Source organism: Scylla paramamosain, chromosome 28, assembly GCF_035594125.1.
Source record: "Scylla paramamosain isolate STU-SP2022 chromosome 28, ASM3559412v1, whole genome shotgun sequence".
NCBI lineage: Eukaryota > Metazoa > Arthropoda > Malacostraca > Decapoda > Portunidae > Scylla > Scylla paramamosain.
Genome location: NC_087178.1, coordinates 19210483 through 19232250, shown reverse-complemented (window position 1 = coordinate 19232250; position 21768 = coordinate 19210483). Strand labels below are relative to the sequence as shown.

The following is a 21768-nucleotide window of genomic DNA, read 5'->3' as shown; positions in this document are numbered from 1 at the left end:
ATGACCAACATTATTTAGGTTTTAATGAACAAGGGGAAAGAGGAGGAGGAGGAGGAGGAGGAGGAGGAGGAGAAAGCAGAGCAGGAAGGAGATGAAGAGCGGGAGACACGAACTCCAAAAATTAATACAATAATGTACGTAGATTGAAAAAAAAGAAAAGCATATTAATAAAAAAAAGTCAAAACAAACGAATACTGAATACACACACACACACACACACACACACACACACACACACACACACACACACACACACACACACACACACACACACACACGCACGCACACACACTATCAAATGATGAAAGACAGACCTAAAAGTAAAAGTAATACAAATTAATTTTAATGATACGAAAATATTACAAGGACACGTGGAGGAAGGTGAAGGAAGGTGAGTGTGTGAATGGGGCGTGCAGATATATGTATGGAGGGGGGAGGTAGTGTGAGGTAAGGGGGAGGGAGAGGGGGGATTGTAATGAAGGGGAGCGGAGGAACGAAGGATCACCACAAACCAGGAACCAGAGAGAGAGAGAGAGAGAGAGAGAGAGAGAGAGAGAGAGAGAGAGAGAGAGAGAGAGAGAGAGAGAGAGAGAGAGAGGGGGGGGGAGGAAAAAAAGAGTCGGTGGAATGGGGAAAGGGAAATGGAAAAGGAGGGAGAAAAAGTAAGGAACGAGAAGAGGAGGAAGAGGAGAGGGAGATAGAGGGGAGAATAAATGTGAGGCCCCAAGAGTCACGATTCAAGAGAGAGAGAGAGAGAGAGAGAGAGAGAGAGGAAGGTCACATGCGACGTTCGTTCATCTCGCATCTTTTTTTTTTTTAAGTTAATATCTTTCTTCATCATATAAACAACTCCCGCACTCAAGTTTATCTTCACCCCAAAATAAATATTCCTTAATACTACGTAGCGTGTATGATCAAATATGTAAATAAATAGCACAAAAAAAATAAATAAATAAATACATATAATTATATAGACCGTCTGTGAAAGTATACATTACATAAACTAGTGTATTTATTTTTCCTTGCTATCTTTTTTTTATTATTAGTTTTATTATTTTTTTTTTTTACGTATATACTTATCGTGATACATATTTACATTACAGATATTATTATTCTTTCTTTGTTGTTCATTATGTTCTCATTACATCTACTAATGCTTTCCCCTCCTTCAACATTATTTTCTCCTCCTCCTCCTCCTCCTCCTCCTCCTCCTCCTCCTCCTCCTCCTCTTCCTCCTCCTTCTCTTCCTCCCCCTCCTCCTTACACTCTCCCTTTCCATGGTCAGTCAAAGTGGCGTCGACCTGCTTACTAATTTTCTTCATGCATCTCTCTCTCTCTCTCTCTCTCTCTCTCTCTCTCTCTCTCTCTCTCTCTCTCTCTCTCTCTCTCTCTCTCTCTCTCTCTCTAAAGGAAGGACGGGGAGAGGAAAACTGAAGAATGAAGGAGAGGAAAGAAGGGAAACAAATAAATTCCTTCGTCATGTTGTTTCTTGAGATGGAAACTTGTCTATATTTTTCCTCTCCTTCACCTACATTCTCTCTCTCTCTCTCTCTCTCTCTCTCTCTCTCTCTCTCTCTCTCTCTCTCTCTCTCTCTCTCTCTCTCTCTCTCTCTCTCTCTCTCTGTCTCGTGACCTAACCTAACCCCATCTGACCTTAACCAGCGGAAGGGAAAGGGGGAAGGGAAGGAGGAAGGACGGGGTCAACGCTCCCTCTTGGCCTGAAGCTGACCGTGACCTCCTCCTCCTCCTCCTCCTCCTCCTCCTCCTCCTCCTCCTACAACGTCGTCCTCTTCCTCCTCCTTGGCAACGCATACATAACTTTCTCTTCCTCCCCCCTCTCTCTCTCTCTCTCTCTCTCTCTCTCTCTCTCTCTCTCTCTCTCTCTCTCTCTCTCTCTCTCTCTCTCATTACCCTTATTCCCTCAATTCCCTCTCCCACGACACTGCTTTCATTCGCTCTATTACCCTCTATAATACTTCTTTCACTAATTTCTTAATAAGCTTCTTTAAACTGCTTCTCACGACACGCTTAGACAAAATTTTCTTTGGGAACCTGTGACAGACACATACGAGAGCACAATAGCGAGGGAAGCTGCACCAAGGCAATAGTTCTACACGTGGTTTATATACTCGTAGTCTCTAATGCATCCATTCAAGCATCAGAGGTAAATATACGTGGTGGGTAGCAGGGGGAAACTTAAAGACAGACACCTCTCTCTCTCTCTCTCTCTCTCTCTCTCTCTCTCTCTCTCTCTCTCTCTCTCTCTCTCTCTCTCTCTCTCTCTCTCTCTCTCTCTCTCTCCTGAAATACATGCACATAGATAACAATGATAGCAACAACTTAGGTATTTACAAATGACTTGCTACACACACACACACACACACACACACACACACACACACACACACACACACACACACACACACACGCACGCACGCACGCACGCCATACATACCCACATCCCTCCACTTGAACTCAATTTGGGTCGAGTCGCAAAATTTTCTTGTCCCAGAAGACCACCAATAAGACACAGAAAACGAGACCAAACGCCGAATCCAGAGAGAGAGAGAGAGAGAGAGAGAGAGAGAGAGAGAGAGAGAGAGAGAGAGAGAGAGAGAGAGATGCGTTATGTTGACCTTAAAATATTTCTTCTGGCCTATACGTTTAATTTTCTGCTCTTCTATCCTTACGCTTGTTTAGTAGTAGTAGTAGTAGTAGTAGTAGTAGTAGTAGTAGTAGTTTTATTTTGTACCGTATCATATTTTCGATTCATGCAAATTCAATGAAGAAATAGTGTTTTCTGTTCCTTGACCTAAGAAAAATAAATAAATATAAAAGAAAATAAACGAAAATAAAAGTCAAGGGAAACTCCAAGAATCGCAGAACACCAGTTTAAGAGACAGTAAAAGTTATTCATTATATTCCTAAAACTACCAAAATGAGAACCACAGAGACCGCAAGCAGGATACACTACAAGCAAAGCAGTACCTAAAATATTCCTTAAAGCAAATTACCATACAAGCAATAAATAAGTAAATAAATAAATAAACAAATACGTGAAACCATAAACTTCCAGAAACGTTACAATTCTTTCATTTTCCTCACGATACAAACGAAAAACAAAATCGAATCGCGCGGAAGAAAACGGAGGAAAACGAGCCCGCGGACTGACTTCAAGGGGAAAATATACCATAAATGTAACTCCCAAATAACCCCTGAGAGAAAGAGAGAGGCGATCACTCACCCACTCTCACATACGGACAGATGCAATACAAGGATACACCGCCCGTCCCATGCAAGCAACTTTAAGAGCAGTAAACACAGTGCGCCCATTTCCCCGTGTCTCAACCTCCTTTCCCGCCGCCTGTGTGGAGACTGGTGATGTGTGTGTGCGTGTGTGTGTGTGTGTGAGTACAGGCACCTCCCACTGTCCACTCAGTCCCCACCAAGCATAAAGTGACCAAGGAATGACGAAAAAGATAGCATTATTTTACCAGCCAGAGAGAGAGGGGGCGGGTGAGGGAGAAAAAGGTGTGGCTGGCGTCTTGTGCATTCCTGACACTTTGCAGTAAAATGGTGACAGCAATATGGATGTATTTTGTCAGCTGCTCATGATTCCACACCATCATGAAGTCATGCAACATTCCCCCCACCCACATCCTCCTCTTCCTCCTCCCTCCTCCTCTTCCTCTTCATGCTACTTGTCACCCTCTCTTATCTCCTCCTCTTCTTTTTTCCTTCTCACCTTCTGTCTTTCTCTTTCTCCTCATCTCCTCCTTCTCTTCTTCCTCCTGATCTTCTACCTCCTCTTCTTCATTTTCCTTCTTCCTTCTTCTCCACCTCTTCCTCCGCTTCTTAATTCCTTCGTTCCTTCCTCCCTCATTCCTTCCCTCCCTCCCCCTCCCCTCCCCCTCCTCCCACTGTCATCGTTACGTGGTATTTTTGCACTTGTGTAGTTTCCCCAATGACATAAATTCTGAAAAATAAGCCAAACCTCACATTAAAGATAGACAGCTGAACTAAAAAGTGAATGAACGTGGTTGAGAATACTTAAAAAATTAAACTGAATATGTAAGTTTGAAATCATTCCGAGATCAAACCACATCCTGAATGATAATAATAATAATAATAATAATAACAATAATAATAATAATAATAATAATAATAATAATAATAGCAGTCTTACCTTACTGCAGCGGGCTGGCGACACTAGACCTCCTCCGAATCGCCGGCCTGTGAAATATAAACATCTGGATTACCTGTCTGCCGTTGCTTTGCTCACTTGAACACATTAACTCAAAAACTCAGGTGAACAGACAGACACAGACACAAAGACTGACAAACACACACACAGACACACAGACAGACAGACAGACAAAAACATTAGTGTCAAGATGTTTATTTCGTTATGTATTTTTATATATACATATGGAGAGAGAGAGAGAGAGAGAAAGAGAGAGAGAGAGAGAGAGAGAGAGAGTGTGTGTGTGTGTGTGTGTGTGTGTGTGCTGCACTCATGATCTAGATATGGAAATGAAGTTACGTAACACTGAATCCTTTAATTAATCAGAAGGAGCTCGCGTCTTATGAGCCCGCACCACTAAATCACTCGGCACCGCCTTGCTAATTGCGCGCTTTGTGGGAATGAGGCCGAGGCGGGCGGGGGGGGGAACAGGTCGTTGCTTATAACCGACCCCACCCTTACTAACAAACACGATGCAAAAATTATTTGTCATGTTTTAGTGTTTTTTTTTTTTTTTTATGTAAGAGTGGCACTTTCCCAGGACAACAAAAGTGTTAAAAATGCTAAATGAGAGAGCCAGTCCCCAAAGAAAGGTCAAAAAGGATAATCCAAAACTGGAGGATAAGTGAGTGAGGGGGATAGACAGCGACGCATCATTCCCTTCTACTTCTGTCTTGGATGGATAATGGGAGGGGAGGTGACAAGGAGGATGGTTTGGGATAAAACAAAATAGAAATGGAAAAGAAAGGAACAGGGGGAGGAAGGGACATATTGTGGAGTAGAAGGAGGAAGGGAGTTCATAACGAAAGCAGAAGAGTAACTGGGGAAGGAAGTGGGGGGAAGGTGATCATTCCATCTTGTCCCCTGTAATTTTCTTCCCCAGTTACATCAACATTTTATGAGAAAAGCATATTCTCCTCCGCCTCCACATCGTCGGAACTCTAAAATATGGTATCCGATACATCACACACACACACACACACACACACACACACACACACACACACACACACACACACACACACACACACACACAACTTTACTTGAGCATGTCCTTCAAAACTCATTTTCTTCAATGCCTTTTTTTTTTCTACAGCATTACGGGAGGGTAAACTTATTCGCAGTCATACTATATAGTCAAATACTTGCATGTATCTATGCTGAGTAGGCTACGTCTAAATCATGTTCTTTATCATGCAACATAATCAAACGCAGTATTTTCTTAAGATTCTCGTGAGTGCGTGTCAAAACGTGTTTGAAATGTCAAGCATACCTAATATAACAACACGACACAGTATCCGTACAACTTGAAGAATCGAAACCTGTACCTTAGACCATCTAATCTCTTCCAGTCTCGCAGTACCCAGAGTTTGACATTTATTAACACTTTCCGGTCTCTGTCAAATATTTCTTGCCGGAGTATTTATTCTAACCTAGGTTACTGTTAATCTTGCACATACAAACAACCTGACTTCTATAATTGGTTGTGTATTGAATATGATTATCCGTGACGTCGCTTCCAACTAAAGGATATGACTAGCTGTAACATTATCCAAACTATCTATTACAAATAGTCTCGGTTTTACCATCCAACTATCTCACTTAGTGTCACACAGAATCCGAGATAATTTCATAGCTGTAGTGTAGCAGGGACTGTTAAATTCACTGGTTAGTGTCAATACCCCCCTCCCGACAAGCCACTTTCTTGGTCAATACAGCCTCCTTAAGCTAAAACATGAGAGTACAGAATGACCTATATTTTCTTAACGACTGAGAAATATGCTTAGGATTGCAGACACTTACTTGGGATGTCGTGGAGACTGGAAATCGCCAGTAATCCTTCAAAACAGTCCACTCCAAACAATCAGCTGAGTGTCTTGTACTTCACAGCTGACCGTGTTATGTTGCCACACCGAGGATCTTTATTGTTCTCTTGTGAAAAGATATCAATATTAATTTTCTTATCGTAGACTTAAATCTTAAAATTATTTTGCTTACTTTTCCATTACAAAATTAGTCATATCTGATCAAATATAGCTAAAATACAAAGAAGTAACATTCTCAAGGTCAAACAGCGGGCAAATCCGTTTTCTATGGTGTTTTAGATTGGGTAACTTAGGCTAAGCATGGAATTTTCAAGGGACATTTCGAGTCCGTTATCCTTGCCAAATGTCCGTGAGACAATTTTGCGTCATACTGTAATTTACGTTTTCCCATTTTGTTACGATTTACATAACAATTTACCTTTACACTTTTCATATTAGATGCCATATGTTTAATCTACTTTCAAACAACACTCCAATACGCCCTCTTACGTAATGTACCTAGTCATTTGTAGCAGGAGCATGCATAGAGTCTCTCCTCTGCAGTAGTAATATGGGGTTTGTGTCTTGTTGTTCTAGATACCTCAACATCAGCCCTGCATTCTTAATTTTGCCGTTGGATGGAACAATCTAAGCATATATATTACGTGCTGTACATTTTTTTTTTTTTTTTTATGTAGGAAGGACACTGGCCAAGGGCAACAAAAATCTAATAAAAAAAATGCCCACTGAAATGCCAGTCCCATAAAAGGGTCAAAGCAGTGGTCAAAAATTGATGAATAAGTGTCTTGAAACCTCCCTCTTGAAGGAATTCAAGTCATAGGAAGGTGGAAATACAGAAGCAGGCAGGGAGTTCCAGAGTTTACCAGAGAAAGGGATGAATGATTGAGAATACTGGTTAACTCTTGCGTTAGAGAGGTGGACAGAATAGGGGTGAGAGAAAGAAGAAAGTCTTGTGCAGCGAGGCCGAGGAAGGAGGGGAGGCATGCAGTTAGCAAAATCAGAAGAGCAGTTAGCATGAAAATAGCGGTAGAAGACAGCCAGATATGCAACATTGCGGCGGTGAGAGAGAGGCTGAAGACAGTCAGTTAGAGGAGAGGAGTTGATGAGACGAAAAGCTTGTGATTCCACCCTGTCTAGAAGAGCAGTATGAGTGGAACCTCCCCAGACATGTGAAGCATACTCCATACATGGACGGATAAGGCCCTTATACAGAATTCGCAGCTTGGGGGGGGGGGGGGTGAGAGAAACTGGCGGAGACGTCTCAGAACACCTAACTTCATAGAAGCTGTTTTAGCTAGAGATGAGATGTGAAGTTTCAAGTTCAGATTATAAGTAAAGGACAGACCGAGGATGTTCAGTGTAGAAGAGGGGGACAGTTGAGTGTCATTGAAGAAGAGGGGATAGTTGTCTGGAAGGTTGTGTCGAGTTGATAGATGGAAGAATTGAGTTTTTGAGGCATTAAACAATACCAAGTTTGCTCTGCCCCAATCAAAAATTTTAGAAAGATCAGAAGTCAAGCGTTCTGTGGCTTCCCTGCGTGATATGTTTACCTCCTGAAGGGCTGGACGTCCATGAAAAGACGTGGAAAAGTGCAGGGTGGTATCATCAGCGTAGGAGTGGATAGGACAAGAAGTTTGGTTTAGAAGATCATTAATGAATAATAAGAAGAGAGTGGGTGACAGGACAGAACCCTGAGGAACACCACTGTTAATAGATTTAGGAGAAGAACAGTGACCGTCTACCACAGCAGCAATACAACGGTCAGAAAGGAAACTTGAGATGAAGTTACAGAGAGAAAGATAGAAACCGTAGGAGGGTAGTTTGGAAATCAAAGCTTTGTGCCAGACTCTATCAAAAGCTTTTGATATGTCCAAGGCAACAGCAAAAGTTTCACCAAAATCTCTAAAAGAGGATGACCAAGACTCAGTAAGGAAAGTCAGAAGATCACCAGTAGAGCGGCCTTGACGGAATCCGTACTGGCGATCAGATAGAAGGGTGTGAAGTGATAGATGTTTAAGAATCTTCCTGTTGAGGATAGATTCAAAAACTTTAGATAGGCAGGAAATTAAAGCAATAGGACGGTAGTTTGAGGGATTAGAACGGTCATCCTTTTTAGGAACAGGTTGAATGTAGGCAAACTTCCAGCAAGAAGGAAAGGTAGATGCTGACAGACAGAGCTGAAAGAGTTTGACTAGGCAAGGTGCAAGCACGGAGGCACAGTCTCGGAGAACAATAGGAGGGACCCCATCAGGACCATAAACCTTCCGAGGGTTTAGGCCAGCGAGGGCATGGAAAAACATCATTGCGAAGAATTTTAATAGGTGGCATGAAGTAGTCAGAGGGTGGAGGAGAGGTGGAGGAGAGGGAGGAACAAGCCCAGAATCGTCTAAGGTAGAGTTTTTAGCAAAGGTTTGAGCGAAGAGTTCAGCTTTAGAAATAGATGTGATAGCAGTGGTGCCATCTGGTTGAAATAGAGGAGGGAAAGAAGAAGAAGCAAAGTTATTGGAAATATTTTTGGCTAGATGCCAGAAATCACGAGGGGAGTTAGATCTTGAAAGGTTTTGACATTTTCTGTTAATGAAGGAGTTTTTGGCTAGTTGGAGAACAGACTTGGCATGATTCCGGGCAGAAATATAAAGTGCATGAGATTCTGGTAATGGAAGGCTTAAGTACCTTTTGTGGGCCACCTCTGTATCATGTATAGCACGAGAACAAACTGTGTTAAACCAAGGTTTAGAAGGTTTAGGACGAGAAAAAGAGTGAGGAATGTACGCCTCCATGCCAGACACTATCACCTCTGTTATGCGCTCAGCACACAAAGACGGGTCTCTGACACGGAAGCAGTAGTCATTCCAAGGAAAATCAGCAAAATATCTCCTCAGGTCCCCCCAACTAGCAGAGGCAAAACGCCAGAGGCACCTTCGCTTAGGGGGATCCTGAGGAGGGACTGGAGCGATAGGATAAGATAAAGATATGAGATTGTGATCGGAGGAGCCCAACGGAGAAGAAAGGGTGACAGCATAAGCAGAAGGATTAAAGGTCAGGAAAAGGTCAAGAATGTTGGGAATTAGACGGTCAGGAATACGAGTAGGGTGTTGCACCAATTGCTCTAGGTCATGGAGGATAGCAAAGTTGTAGGCTAGTTCACCAGGATGGTCAGTGAAGGGAGAGGAAAGCCAAAGCTGGTGGTGAACATTGAAGTCTCCAAGAATGGAGATCTCTGCAAAAAGGGAAGAGGGTCAGAATGTGCTCCACTTTGGAAGTTAAGTAGTCAAAGAATTTCTTATAATCAGAGGAGTTAGGTGAGAGGTATACAGTACAGATAAATTTAGTATGAGAGTGACTCTGTAGTCGTAGCCAGATGGTGGAAAACTCGGAAGATTCAAGAGCGTGGGCACGAAAGCACATAAACGCAGCATCCAGCTTTGGATCGAAAATGAGGATAGAGAAAGTAGGAGGGAACAGAAAAAGGGGCTACTGCCAGTTGCCTCAGACACCTGAGTTTCAGTGAGGAAAAGAAGATGAGGTTTAGAAGAGGAGAGGTGGTGTTCTACAGATTGAAAATTAGATCTTAGACCACGAATGTTGCAGAAGTTAATGAAGAAAAAGTTGAGGGGGGTGTCAAAACACTTAGGGTCGTCGACAGAAAGGCAGTCCGACATTTATGGTCCCCTCCCCAGATGGGGACTCCGAGGCTGGTGTAGGAGTCGCCATGATGATTTTAAAATTTTTGAGTGAAGGGTGTGTGTGTTATTTGGTGCTTGTAGTTTTGTGTGGAAGAGAGTTGTCTTTAGAGGGCAGGCTGCGACTGCCCCCTTGTGTTGTGTGACACAAAGGGAAACGTTCAGCGAGGTCACAGCTGGGTTTAATGATAAGTTCACAGCATCCCCTGAACAGTGCTTTAGACCTAACTGGGAGTAATTATCGTTTCGGCAGGTGTCTACTGCCTCCTCCTACTAACCTTCACATTCATACAAGTGTTACCACGCACACTTCACTCCTGCAAACCTCCATATGGCTTCACGCCACTGTTTCTTGCATTATTTTATGTTTCTATCTATTTATTTTATTCACTTTTTTATTCTATTTACTTCTATTTACTTATTCATTCTTTTCCCATAAATACGTACCTCAATCTGGGTTTGATCCTTTTATTGCACTACCTAATAACAGATTCTTGCAGGATGAACCATCCAGCTTGTCTCAGCAGTATTCGTTCACAATAAAAAAATAAATAAATAAATAAAATAACATAACATAAAATAAATAAATAAGAACTTCTGTTCACCAGAAAGCCAATTTGTTACACACTAAAAGTTAAATGAAATAAAGCATGACAGCTGAATAAGTTCACTAAGAATGATCGTAATTTCATCCTTTAAACCTATATTTACCAGTTACACAGAGAAATACCAACATACTTTATTTTAATGTCCCCTTGCAGGCCCATAATATTTTCAGCATTATTTGTGTCTTCCTTTCAATGTTGAAACCGCTAATACTGCACAGCAGCAGTACACGAGCAATTTTTTTTTTTTTTTTTTTTTTTTTTGTGAACATGACATTTCTGATAGTGTAATTTCTGGGAATCTTCATGTGAAAACTTACTTAAACAATTAGAGGAGTATAATTTTGTGTACTTCTCATTACAAAGTTGATATCAGTACAAAAGGAAAAGCCAAACAATTATAGACTTCATTATAAATTGAAAAAAAAAAATGTAATTACATATTGGAAATGTCACCATAAATTCAATGAAAATACTAATCTTAATATTGAAAACATAGCAAATGAGCTAAATAATATTGTGCTTCTTTAAAATTAAAAAATCTTAAGATTCCTTGCTCACTGCAATTTACTAGAGCAGCTCAATCCACCTTCCTTTACAAAACAAAAGATTGTGTACATCAGAATCACTATGCTATACAAATACAAAACAATAATTAACATGTCAATAAATAAACATCACAACTAATAGACCAGTTAAAGCTATATTTTGTCCTTAAATGCCAGGGAAAAAGCAAATTTCAATGGCAGTAAACAAGGTTCAAGACTTTAATTTTTCACAGCAAGTGGGTCAGCAATGCACATCTCACTGACATAAAGGACTGGAGTGGGTGTGAGGCAAAAACAGAACAGGGTGCTACAGAAGTGACAAGGCATTGGATATACAAAGTGTTATGCACAAGGATAATGAAGCATTTACCTTTACTTGGAGTATTTCTACCTTTGGTCTCATACAAGCAATGAATTTCTATCGTCAAGGCACAGAAGCAATAAAAGTTAACGCTATACCAAACTTACATGTCACAAGATTGGTCTTTGTGTTACACCACATTGTACGATGTTTATGTTCAATATGCTAACTATTCATACTGGAATTATCTTTGATGCCAATGTTCATTAACATCTAAGTCTTTCTTCTTCACAATGAAAGATTTTACTTTAGTTGCAAATCAGGTCAGCAATGGCAAATGAAGTTTCAAGCATTTTAAATTATAACTAGTAATAATATTTAGATTTTTACTATATATTAAAAATACATATGTATAAGTACAAAATCTTTAATATGGAAGAGGCATAAACTGGATGAATAATTTTTTCTCTTCTTTAAAGGATCCACCAAAACTTTCTAGATGACCTTCATAAAGTATTAATGCAGCACCTGAATTTCTAAATGGTGTTACAAAGCAAATACTGTCTCCATGGCTCACTATCCCATGCCTCTTCACCTTTACATCAATAATGGTTCATGCTGCTATCTTGGTCCACACCTACAACAATCATTATCACACAAGCAGCTCCATTACTAGCTGCTCACTGAAACTAAATCTCGTCATAAAGAAAAGTACTGTACTCAATTAAAATTCAATATATATAAATTTTTCCTTTTTTTGGTTCAATAAATATGTACATGGATCAATTCATATGTACCATAATAAAACAAAATATACATTACTACATTCATTTTGTCATTCAGATGTGTAAACCTCAATTTTAAAATTTCTTGGACAGCACTATGCCTTATCAACCCCTTTCATTTCCATGGTTGACAAGGCAACATGGGTTATTCTCTTACTTTTTAAAATTATTATAACACCATTCTTCAGTAAAATCCTCCAAACCATAATTACATAAATATAACTTCTCCCGATAACATAAATGAACGTTCACATATTCCATAAAGTGTGAGTTTTGGTTTCAAAGAATAATTTCAATCCACTGACAAAAAACTGTAGCCCCAACACTCCCCTACACTACACTTACAACTAGAGGCAATTAGAATGTCTTCCGGTGAATAGCTCGAGCACCATCTTCATCATATTCTCGTTTGCTGACCCACATGCGCTTGAAAGTGTCTAGGGAAGCTAAAATGGAGCCTCCAATCCATGTGGAATAAAGTCGCTCTGCTGGGGCTGAAATCTAGAGAGATATATGCCATTAGTAAAACAAAAACTTGGAACTGCTGCCAAATTATTCAATGCTGTAAGTCAAGCATGTGACAGGGCCTCTATTCCCAGAGAAAAATTACAAACTTACCCTAATTTTGATATCTTTGGGTGCCAGTTTTTTAACTTCAGACAACAATCTATCTCCAAATCCTTTGAAGAGAGTTGAACCTCCTGAGATGACAATGTTCTGGAAGAGCAGTTTGCGCAGGTCCATGTCAGACTTGTGGATGGCATAGAGCAGCACCTCATGGATGCCATCACTCTCATCCCCAATGAGGTGAGGCTGGAACAATACTTCAGGAGCACGGAAGCGAGCCTGACCCACCTGAAACAGTTTCAACGTGCTTCATTCACTCTTAGAAGAAGTGTTTGTTTAACCAAGTGTGACATCAAATTCTGAGAGGGAATTAGAAGTGGCATAAGCATATAACTAAACTCTGAATGCATTCTGACAGACTTATACAAACCAACAACCAATTACCTCACAGGTGAATAAATTAGCAATACATCAAGACATACAAACAACTGTGACCACAGCAGTCCCAGAAAACAGGAATTTATGCCATGGTTATATCAGCAACTACCAGTGTTCAATAACTGTTTAAGCTGAGACAACTCAAGTCTCAGATCCAAACCAAACAACTTCCACAGCAACTACCCATATCCAGGACCACTGAGATAGGTGTCAAGGATTTACTCAACACTCATAAATGGTCTTAGATAAAATGAGAATCTATGTCAAGAGGGGAAATGAAGGAGATGCACAACACAAAAATTGCGAGCCCCCAAAACAAGACTATGTCACCATCCTAACAGCCCCAAATGTCCTCCACAACTAAACATAAGCTCAATGCTATTCACCCCTCACCCATACAAACCTTGATGCCTCTATGAATAAAATCATCACTATATTTATGAATCCACATCACCACTTGGAAAAAGATAAAAATAGATAACCATGAAAGGGTCCCCAGCTCTGAGAAAATACAGAAAACAGAGAGAATACAAAGACAGTATGTGGTATAGTAGAGGTAGAGGATGCCAACCTTCACTTTAAGGTCACTTACCATACACTTTCTTGCAAATATTAATTTGGTGAAAGAATCTCCTTAACATATCCTTCAAATATGACATGCTATTAAGAATTATAAACAACTGATAACCTTTAATGCAGTATATATGGGATTTAACTAAATTAGCCACCTTAACCACCAATGTTAATGCTGCTACATTAGTTACACACTCTACAATATATTTCAACACCCCCTTCAGCTGAACATATTGCAAGTGATAACATTTTGAGAATGATGAAATACCTTACCTTTGTACTGTCAGCAATGGTCAAAAAATCTCAATGATACTGACCTCAACAGTGGAACCATCTGGCAACTGGTACTGGAGTCTCTCAGTGTCCACACTCTCCTCCCTCTGTGGGTTGGTAGCGAGGTAACACACTCGCTCCTTCATAGTTTTAACCACTTCAAATTCTGCCGTCGTGTAGAGGCTCAGACCTTCTTTCCTTAACAATAACTTTAAGTACCTGTAAAATTTTCATAGTAACAGAACTGGTAACATTTAAGATGTAACAGGACACAAAAGACAGTTAAAGTGATGCTAAAGAGAACATATATTGTCCATTTCCTTATTAAACATTAAGCTCATTAGTTCACAGCTTACATAATGATCATGTCCAACAATGAGGTATAAAAGGAAAATCAAAAGCAAAGAGAATACTACACAAAGAAAATACTACATTTTCAATATCCCTTTGCCAAATATGCTAACCAATAAATTAATGTTAAAAAACACACTCTTATCTTCTGCTAATATTCTTACAATCCTTAAAAGAGATGTATTTTAAATGTCATCTCTCAATGACAATCCATCCCATGGATATAATTTGATATACTAAATAATATTACATGAAATAATGCCAATTAATCCTTTTAATGCAACAGCTGTAGTGCAACAATGGGCTTGTGATCATAACAGTAGATAAGAATGATGGCAATATTGTTACTAATGACATTTCAAGCACAACTACTTATGCAACACTCACCGACTGACATCCCGGCCGGCAATGTCAACCCGCATGATGGAATGAGGCATTGCAAAACCCTCATAGATGGGCACTGCATGGGTCACTCCATCCCCTGAGTCCAGCACCACTCCTGTCGTCCGTCCCGTTGCATATCTGCCAGATAGCATCAGTCTTGATGTTATAGATGACATAAGCCAATTTTCTTTTGTTATACAACAAACTGGTCCTTTTCCAAACAAATAAGATTCCTGGCCATGCACTCTGTAGGCAAACTTGAAGAACAAAGCTACCACATTCCCTGTGTGTCACTAGATCTGACCAAGATGGACAGAGCAAGGGAAAAATTAGGATTCCTTTCCTATGTATTTCTAATCCTAGAGTGAGCCATGGTATCAGCCTGATATACAAATGGTAGTTTCCAAAAGAACCAATGCATTCATGACAGCTTCCTGGTTATGGACATTCATAAGGCAGTACCTCACAAAAGCAAACATCCAAGACAGTCAATTTGCATCTTATATCAATGATGGTGTTATTCAATTTTACAGATTAGTCTGATAGAATTATGTTTACTTACAAACTTAAAACTGCTTGCATAGAGACAAAGAGGGCAGGAACATTAAAAGTTTCAAAAAATATTTCAGCTGCCTTTTCTCTGTTCTTTCGTGGATTTAGTGGAGCCTCTGTGAGTAAGACGGGATGCTGGAAGGGAGACAGAACATTAGTATGCCAGCATCTTTTTTTTTGTGATAATTATATACAAGCATGCATAAGGGTCACTCTAAATTAATTGCTTTTCCTCTGGTGATACAGGATTATCTACTTTACACACACTCATTTACCTCTTCAGCAAATGTCTGCAACTGATCTTTACTATAAATATATTGCCAAATTCGCTCCATGTCATTCCAGTCCGTCACAATTCCATGCTCCATTGGATATCTGCAAAACACCAAAATTTTCATTAACATAATTAGCAATATATTCATAACATGCAGGAATTATTAGCTGCACACAAAAAATTAACAAGAAGTCATTTTAAAAAAACACTTCCAGGAAAAATAAATATCAGGTAAAGAAGAAACATTTGCTGATGTGTATGCAACAACATCGCAACTAATTTCTATCAAGTTTACATGTAAGGATCTAAGCAAAAAATTTTGTTTCGATCTAAATTAGATATTTTAACCTGGCTACTATTTCACAGGGCATGATTGATGTGTAGGAAGGATAGATAAAATATAAGAAAATAGTTTATTTCAATGTAGTCCTCTTTTCTCCCAAGTTTTCTATAGCTATTTCATCACCTATACATAAGTCCACATCTTCTGACTATAATTCTGACCAGGCTTTTGACCCTTTTACCACTAACTCATCATCTAATTAAAGGAGACAGCTTGCAGTGACTGTCTTCATCCTCAAAATAGCAAATATCACAAAAAATTTTGATGTCAAAATACACACCGAATGGAAAGAAGACCACGGTGCTCCTCAGCCTTGGGGCCCACAAACAGGTCTCCCTCCAGGGCCCCAGCCATCACTCGCACATGCTTGGGTCGGCCAATGCTGCAAGCCCAGGAAGAAAGATTAGCTATCTCTCTATAGTCCCATCACAATGTGTTACCTGTCAGGTGTAAGCTATGTACCAAAATAGCAAGGTATACATTCTGACTCTTAGGAAGAAATCAAAACTTGAAGTTACAAGTTCATTCATTGAAGAGAAATTAGCAGTGCTTGATTATCAATATGTTATGTTTCTTATAATCTTTCACTTTCCATATAACAGGACATTCAAACAATTAGCAAGAAAAAAAAAACACAGGAGGAAGGTAAACTTTGAAATATGAAGTATAGCAGCAGACAAGAGCAAATTCAAAATTATAATCATTATTTGTAACATGCTATCAATAATGATTCCATTCACATTTCCGTACTTTAAGGACCCCCACACATTAAAACACTCAAGAACAATTTTCTTACTAATTGGGAAAGTGACATTTTGGTGTCTGGTCGCCAGCAAAACCAGCCTTGATTACACCTGAGCCCTGAAAACATGAAGAAAGCCAAGTAAATAAATAACAGAAAGCATTAAAATACAAAGAATGTATATGAGGATGCTGAGTTGCAACATCTATACCTTTTATATAAGAAAAATCCTACTTCCTCTCAGCCTTGTAACAAATGCACAAACAGTTTGCAATGCTTTTTAACCCCCAGCAGCGAGGAGGTACCAACACCCTCCAACAAGGCTTCAATTCCAGTGCAGGATATTAATATGTGCCTTTATAGTGATGCATTTCTGATTACACCAGTCTGTAATTTAAAATATGTCCTATTGTATCTAAAAACACCACCACCTTACCCCAGAGTACACACAATAGGCAACATGAAAAAAATACATTTTCACAAAAAACATATGACCAAATATATCAGTAGTAACAGGAGAGAGAGAGAGAGAGAGAGAGAGAGAGAGAGAGAGAGAGAGAGAGAGAGAGAGAGAGAGAGAGAGAGAGAGAGAGAGAGAGAGAGAGAGAGAGAGAGAGAGAGCACTCAAACTGAATTCCCTCTTTTCTGCAATCCCTGTACAAAGCTGTGGCATATATGATAGTACACAATGATGGTAAAACTGAAACTCAATTGTTACCATCCATACTTGACATCAAACTGACAGACACGATAGGAATTCTGCAAGAGCAACACATCACAGCTTAGAGCAAGAACTGAAGCATAATGTGTTCCATGATGGTACTATTTAGGTACCATTTAGCTATTAGGATCACTTTCACACCCTTTCAACCTCAGATAGCCACATTATTAAGTGATATTTCATTAATAACACTTTGGAAAGGTGCTGATTATCGAAAGTGAGAAACCCCTGCCCTGACAAGCACCCTCGTTTATGAATGCCGCCCCTCACAATGAAGGAAGCTGGCAACACCTGCCTAATTTGGGCACAAAACCGGCTTTCAAATCATGGAAAAAAAAGTAATATGGGATTAACAGACTACATATTCATTACTACGTAGCTTGTAACTTTGTGATTAAAAGAGCTTGGCAATGACACCTGAACACAGCAGGTACTGCCAACCTACCCTCACCTGAACACGCCCTCCCGGCCACCTGCACCACCCACGCCCAAGCAACCCTGCTACCCGTGCCTGCCACACAAACACTCTCCTCACCTGATCCTAATAAGAAGCCCCTTCATGGCCGGGCCCTCCTTTCCCTGAATCACTCAAGGGAACACAACACCAGTATGAGTCATCCACCCAACAAACCATTTGACAGCCGCCCCCGCCTCCCTCTCCGCCGCCGCCACATTTTGCATCTCCCATCCAGCAATTGCTTCTCCATTCATCGAACTTCCATAGCACCGCCTACTTACGTTGTCAATCACCACCGGCTGGTTGACCAAGACTTCATAGGGCTCCATGGTGCAGGCGGAAAGAGTGAGGTTCGGCCACCACCTCGCTCAATGGTGTTCTGCGAGGTGCGCTGCGCCGCCGCCAGAGGGGACCACACTGGTGACTTGTAAATATCAAAACTCTAGATGCATATCCCTATATCATTATTATTTATATGATAAAACAAAAAAATATTTGTATAGTAAGACAAGTGTTAAAAATTTTAAGGACAAACTGAGAAAAATTGTTAAAATAAGTACGAGCTTATTTTAAATCAATCTGGAAATTCATTTCAGGTATAAAGCCTGTTGATAATTTAAATACGTTATTATGTTCTTTCCGTACACATGGTCTCATCCTTTATATGACTTGATAAGAGGATGCGTCAAAATATTGTTGGCCTCGTCTTCCCCCACCACTTGTAAACAAGCCGCTGTCCTACCACGTGTTTCGTGCACCCCCAAAGCACAGCCTTCACAGCCTCCTTCGAGGTTCTGTAGGCTACTATGGCTGAAGGAAGTAAGATATTCACTCCTTATCGAGCCTTGGGACTGGTGAGCACAAACATACCGCCAGTGGTTCGATACATTCAGCGGAGGAAGGAGAACCTGATAGTTACTGTTGTGGGCAACACGTTCCATACTTATGGGGCAGCCAAGCTGGGCCTGCTGGGTGTTGGAAATCCCCACGAGAACCCCATCGTAGCCGTGTGTGGGGATGCCTTCCACATCTACACTGCCAGTGGGAACGACATCTATGCATGGCGACGCGGCACCGAGCTCAAACACAAGTATGTTGGACACAAGGCCAGTGTTCATCTTATGTTACCATTTGGACCTCATCTCATAGCAGTGGATAAACTTAACTGCCTTCGTGTTTGGGACATCAAAGCTGAGTCATTATACATGCAAATGGAGTTTCAAGCAAATTCATTTCAAATCACAGCCCTCACACATCCTGCAACTTACCTTAACAAAATTCTGCTTGGGAGCAAGCAAGGTAAATTGCAACTATGGAATCTGAATACCTGTAAGCTCATATACACTTTCAAGGGCTGGAATGCTGGGGTGTGTGTTTTGGAACAGGCTCCAGCACCTGATGTAATTGGAATTGGTCTCACTAGTGGTAAGATCATTCTCCACAACATTAAATATGATGAAACAGTCATGGAGCTCCATCAGGACTGGGGCAAAGTTACTGGAATAGGCTTTCGGAGTGATGAATTTCCAGTGATGGTGACTGGCAGTGAAATTGGTCACATAGCAATATGGAACTTGGAAGAAAAGAACCTTATATCACAGATCCGAGATGCCCACCATGGCCCAGTCTTGGGTTTGAAATGTCTTCTTAATGAGCCTCTACTGGTCACTTCATCACCAGACAACACCCTGAAAATGTGGATATTTGATCTTCCAGATGGTGGTGCCAGGCTTCTCAAGATACGAGATGGCCACTCAGCACCTCCACTGTTTGCAAGATTTCATGGCAGCCTTGGTGATTGTATTCTTAGTGCAGGGGAAGATTCCTCCATGAGACTATTTTCAACAGTGACAGACATTGTGAATAAGAATCTAGGAAGGGCTTCATATAACAGAAAAATTTCAAAAAAGAAAAATATGAATCTTGATCGGAAAGTAATGCCAGCCATTATGCGGTTTACATCTGAAACAGCACAAGAAAAGGCCTGGGACAATGTTGCTGCAGTGCATCGAGGAAAGACAGTGGTAACAACGTGGTCTATTGGTGCACAAAAGATGGGAGAACACAAGTTATTGCATGAGCGATTTAAAGAAAAGGACTGGAGTGGGGTAATGGCAACATGTTTGGATTTGACAATTTGTGGAAACTTTGTAATCATAGGATACAGCTCTGGTCACATGGACAAATACAATATACAGTCAGGTCTTTTAAGAGGAACATATGGTGACCCTTTTGCACATGAAGGTAGTGTGAGTGGCCTTGTGACTGATGGACTTAACCAATATGTAGTCTCAGGGGGAGAGGACATGCATCTGAAATGGTGGAGGATGAAAGATTGTCACTTTATCAAGGGATTAACATTGGGTGAGTCTATCTCAAAAATGTCCTTGCATAAAGATTCAGGACTCCTTGGAATTGCTCTTGAAGATTGGAGCATACATGTTGTAGATGTAGATACAAAGAAAGTGATTAGGAAACTGTATGGTCATCAGAATCAGGTGACAGATTTGGCATTTAGCCCAGATTCTAAGTGGCTCATAAGTTCATCCCTTGATAAGACAGTCAGAACTTGGGACATTCCTTCAGGTACATGTGTTGATTGCTTTTTAGTGCCAATCCCATGTATATCACTAACAATGTCACCAGTTGGAGATTTTTTAGCAACTATACACACAGACCACCTTGGTATTTATCTGTGGTCAAATCAGGCATGTTATCACCACCTCTCTCTTCATCCCTTGCCCCAGAATTACAAGGCACCTACTGTGTTTCTACCATCTACATGTGCTGATTCATCACAGTTGGTTGCTAAGGAAGGAGAAGAAATTGTTGAGGTAAAAGAGGAAAGTCAAACTGATAATGATGAATATAAATCTCCTCAGCAGATATCTGAAGAATTTGTGACATTAGCCTTGTTACCAACCTCACGTTGGCTGAATCTTTTGAGTTTAGATGTTATCAAAAAGAGAAACAAACCAGTAGAACCCCCCAAGGTCCCTAAATCTGCTCCTTTCTTTCTTCCTACTGTCCCAGGCCTAGAATTTAAATTTGCTCCAGCAGAAGGAGAAAAAGATGAAGCAAAATCAAAAGTAAAGTCAGTGATGTCTTTTGAAGTGTTGACTACATTTGGGAAGAAGTTAAAGAATAAAGAGCTAGAAGAGGCATTGAATATGCTGATGAATCAGGGACCCTCAGGTGTGGAGGTAGAAATTCGGGGGCTAGATCCTGATGTAGGAGGGTCAAAGGAGGTGATGGTTCAATTCTTAGAAATGATAAAGTTTGCCTTAGAGAAACAATATAACTTTGAAGCTGTGCAAGGTTATCTTGGATTGTTTCTGAAATTACATGCAGAGTACATTTTAGAAAATGAAGAAGTTCATCAGATGTGTGAGGCTTTGGCTGGCATCCTGGGCAGATCATGGCATAATCTGCGTAACTCAATGAATCAAACTTTGTGCCTTGTTTCATACTTCAAAAATGCTGCCTTGATCAATTATTGAGTTCTTTACAGTAACTGTATGTATATTATTACTTCAATTAAGATTTATTTTTATATGTGTGATCTGATCATCTTGACATGTTTACATAGCAAAACATCATCTCTGGTACATATTGCCTATACGAGTATACATGATCAATTGTGGTAGTATCATTATTGTTATTTAGTATGTAGACATTTCTTGTAAGAGTTTGTTCTATGAATCAGATTTTTTTTTTTCTTGTAAATATTTTGTAAATGTAAAATGTTTTGTAATATGAAAGCTAATGTTATGTGTGTGTAAAACTGTTTTCAGTTGTGACTTGTCAATTCTAGTAGAAACATTTCATAATTATGTTGCTCCTGCCTGGCAGAAGCTTTCAAAAACTTTTAACTTAACAGCAAATTGTGCTTTGAGAAATTATATAATTGTTCACATAATACACATTTCTCTTGAACAAGAGGCAGTTTCATCATTGGAAAATATAATTCATTTTGTCATCAGAGAAAAACATGTATATTTTTTTGTTGTTTGATTCATTTACTTTAAAAAATCATTATTGACAAAGTAATTTGATAAGAACTCTTTCCAATAAAACTGTTTTTCTTTCACCAGTAGTTTTG

General features: G+C 40.0%; 2 protein-coding genes across 2 annotated transcripts; one reads left to right on the top strand and one right to left on the bottom strand.

Moving 5' to 3' along the window:
• Positions 1-10758: 10758 nt before the first annotated feature.
• Positions 10759-18104, bottom strand: LOC135115053 (beta-centractin). The gene is made up of 9 exons (XM_064031514.1): positions 17948-18104; positions 16543-16607; positions 16027-16128; positions 15405-15504; positions 15140-15264; positions 14581-14715; positions 13887-14061; positions 12610-12846; positions 10759-12492 (listed from the first exon to the last, which is right to left on the bottom strand). Exons 1-9 carry the CDS (start codon positions 17993-17995, stop codon positions 12349-12351), a joined length of 1131 nt encoding a protein of 376 aa, XP_063887584.1. The 5' UTR covers positions 17996-18104; the 3' UTR covers positions 10759-12348.
• Positions 18105-18366: 262 nt separating this feature from the next.
• LOC135115052 (WD repeat-containing protein 36-like) lies at positions 18367-21756 on the top strand. The gene has a single exon (XM_064031513.1). The coding sequence runs from the start codon at positions 18473-18475 to the stop codon at positions 21164-21166; it is 2694 nt and encodes an 897-aa protein (XP_063887583.1). The 5' UTR covers positions 18367-18472; the 3' UTR covers positions 21167-21756.
• The last annotated feature ends 12 nt before the right edge of the window (positions 21757-21768 follow it).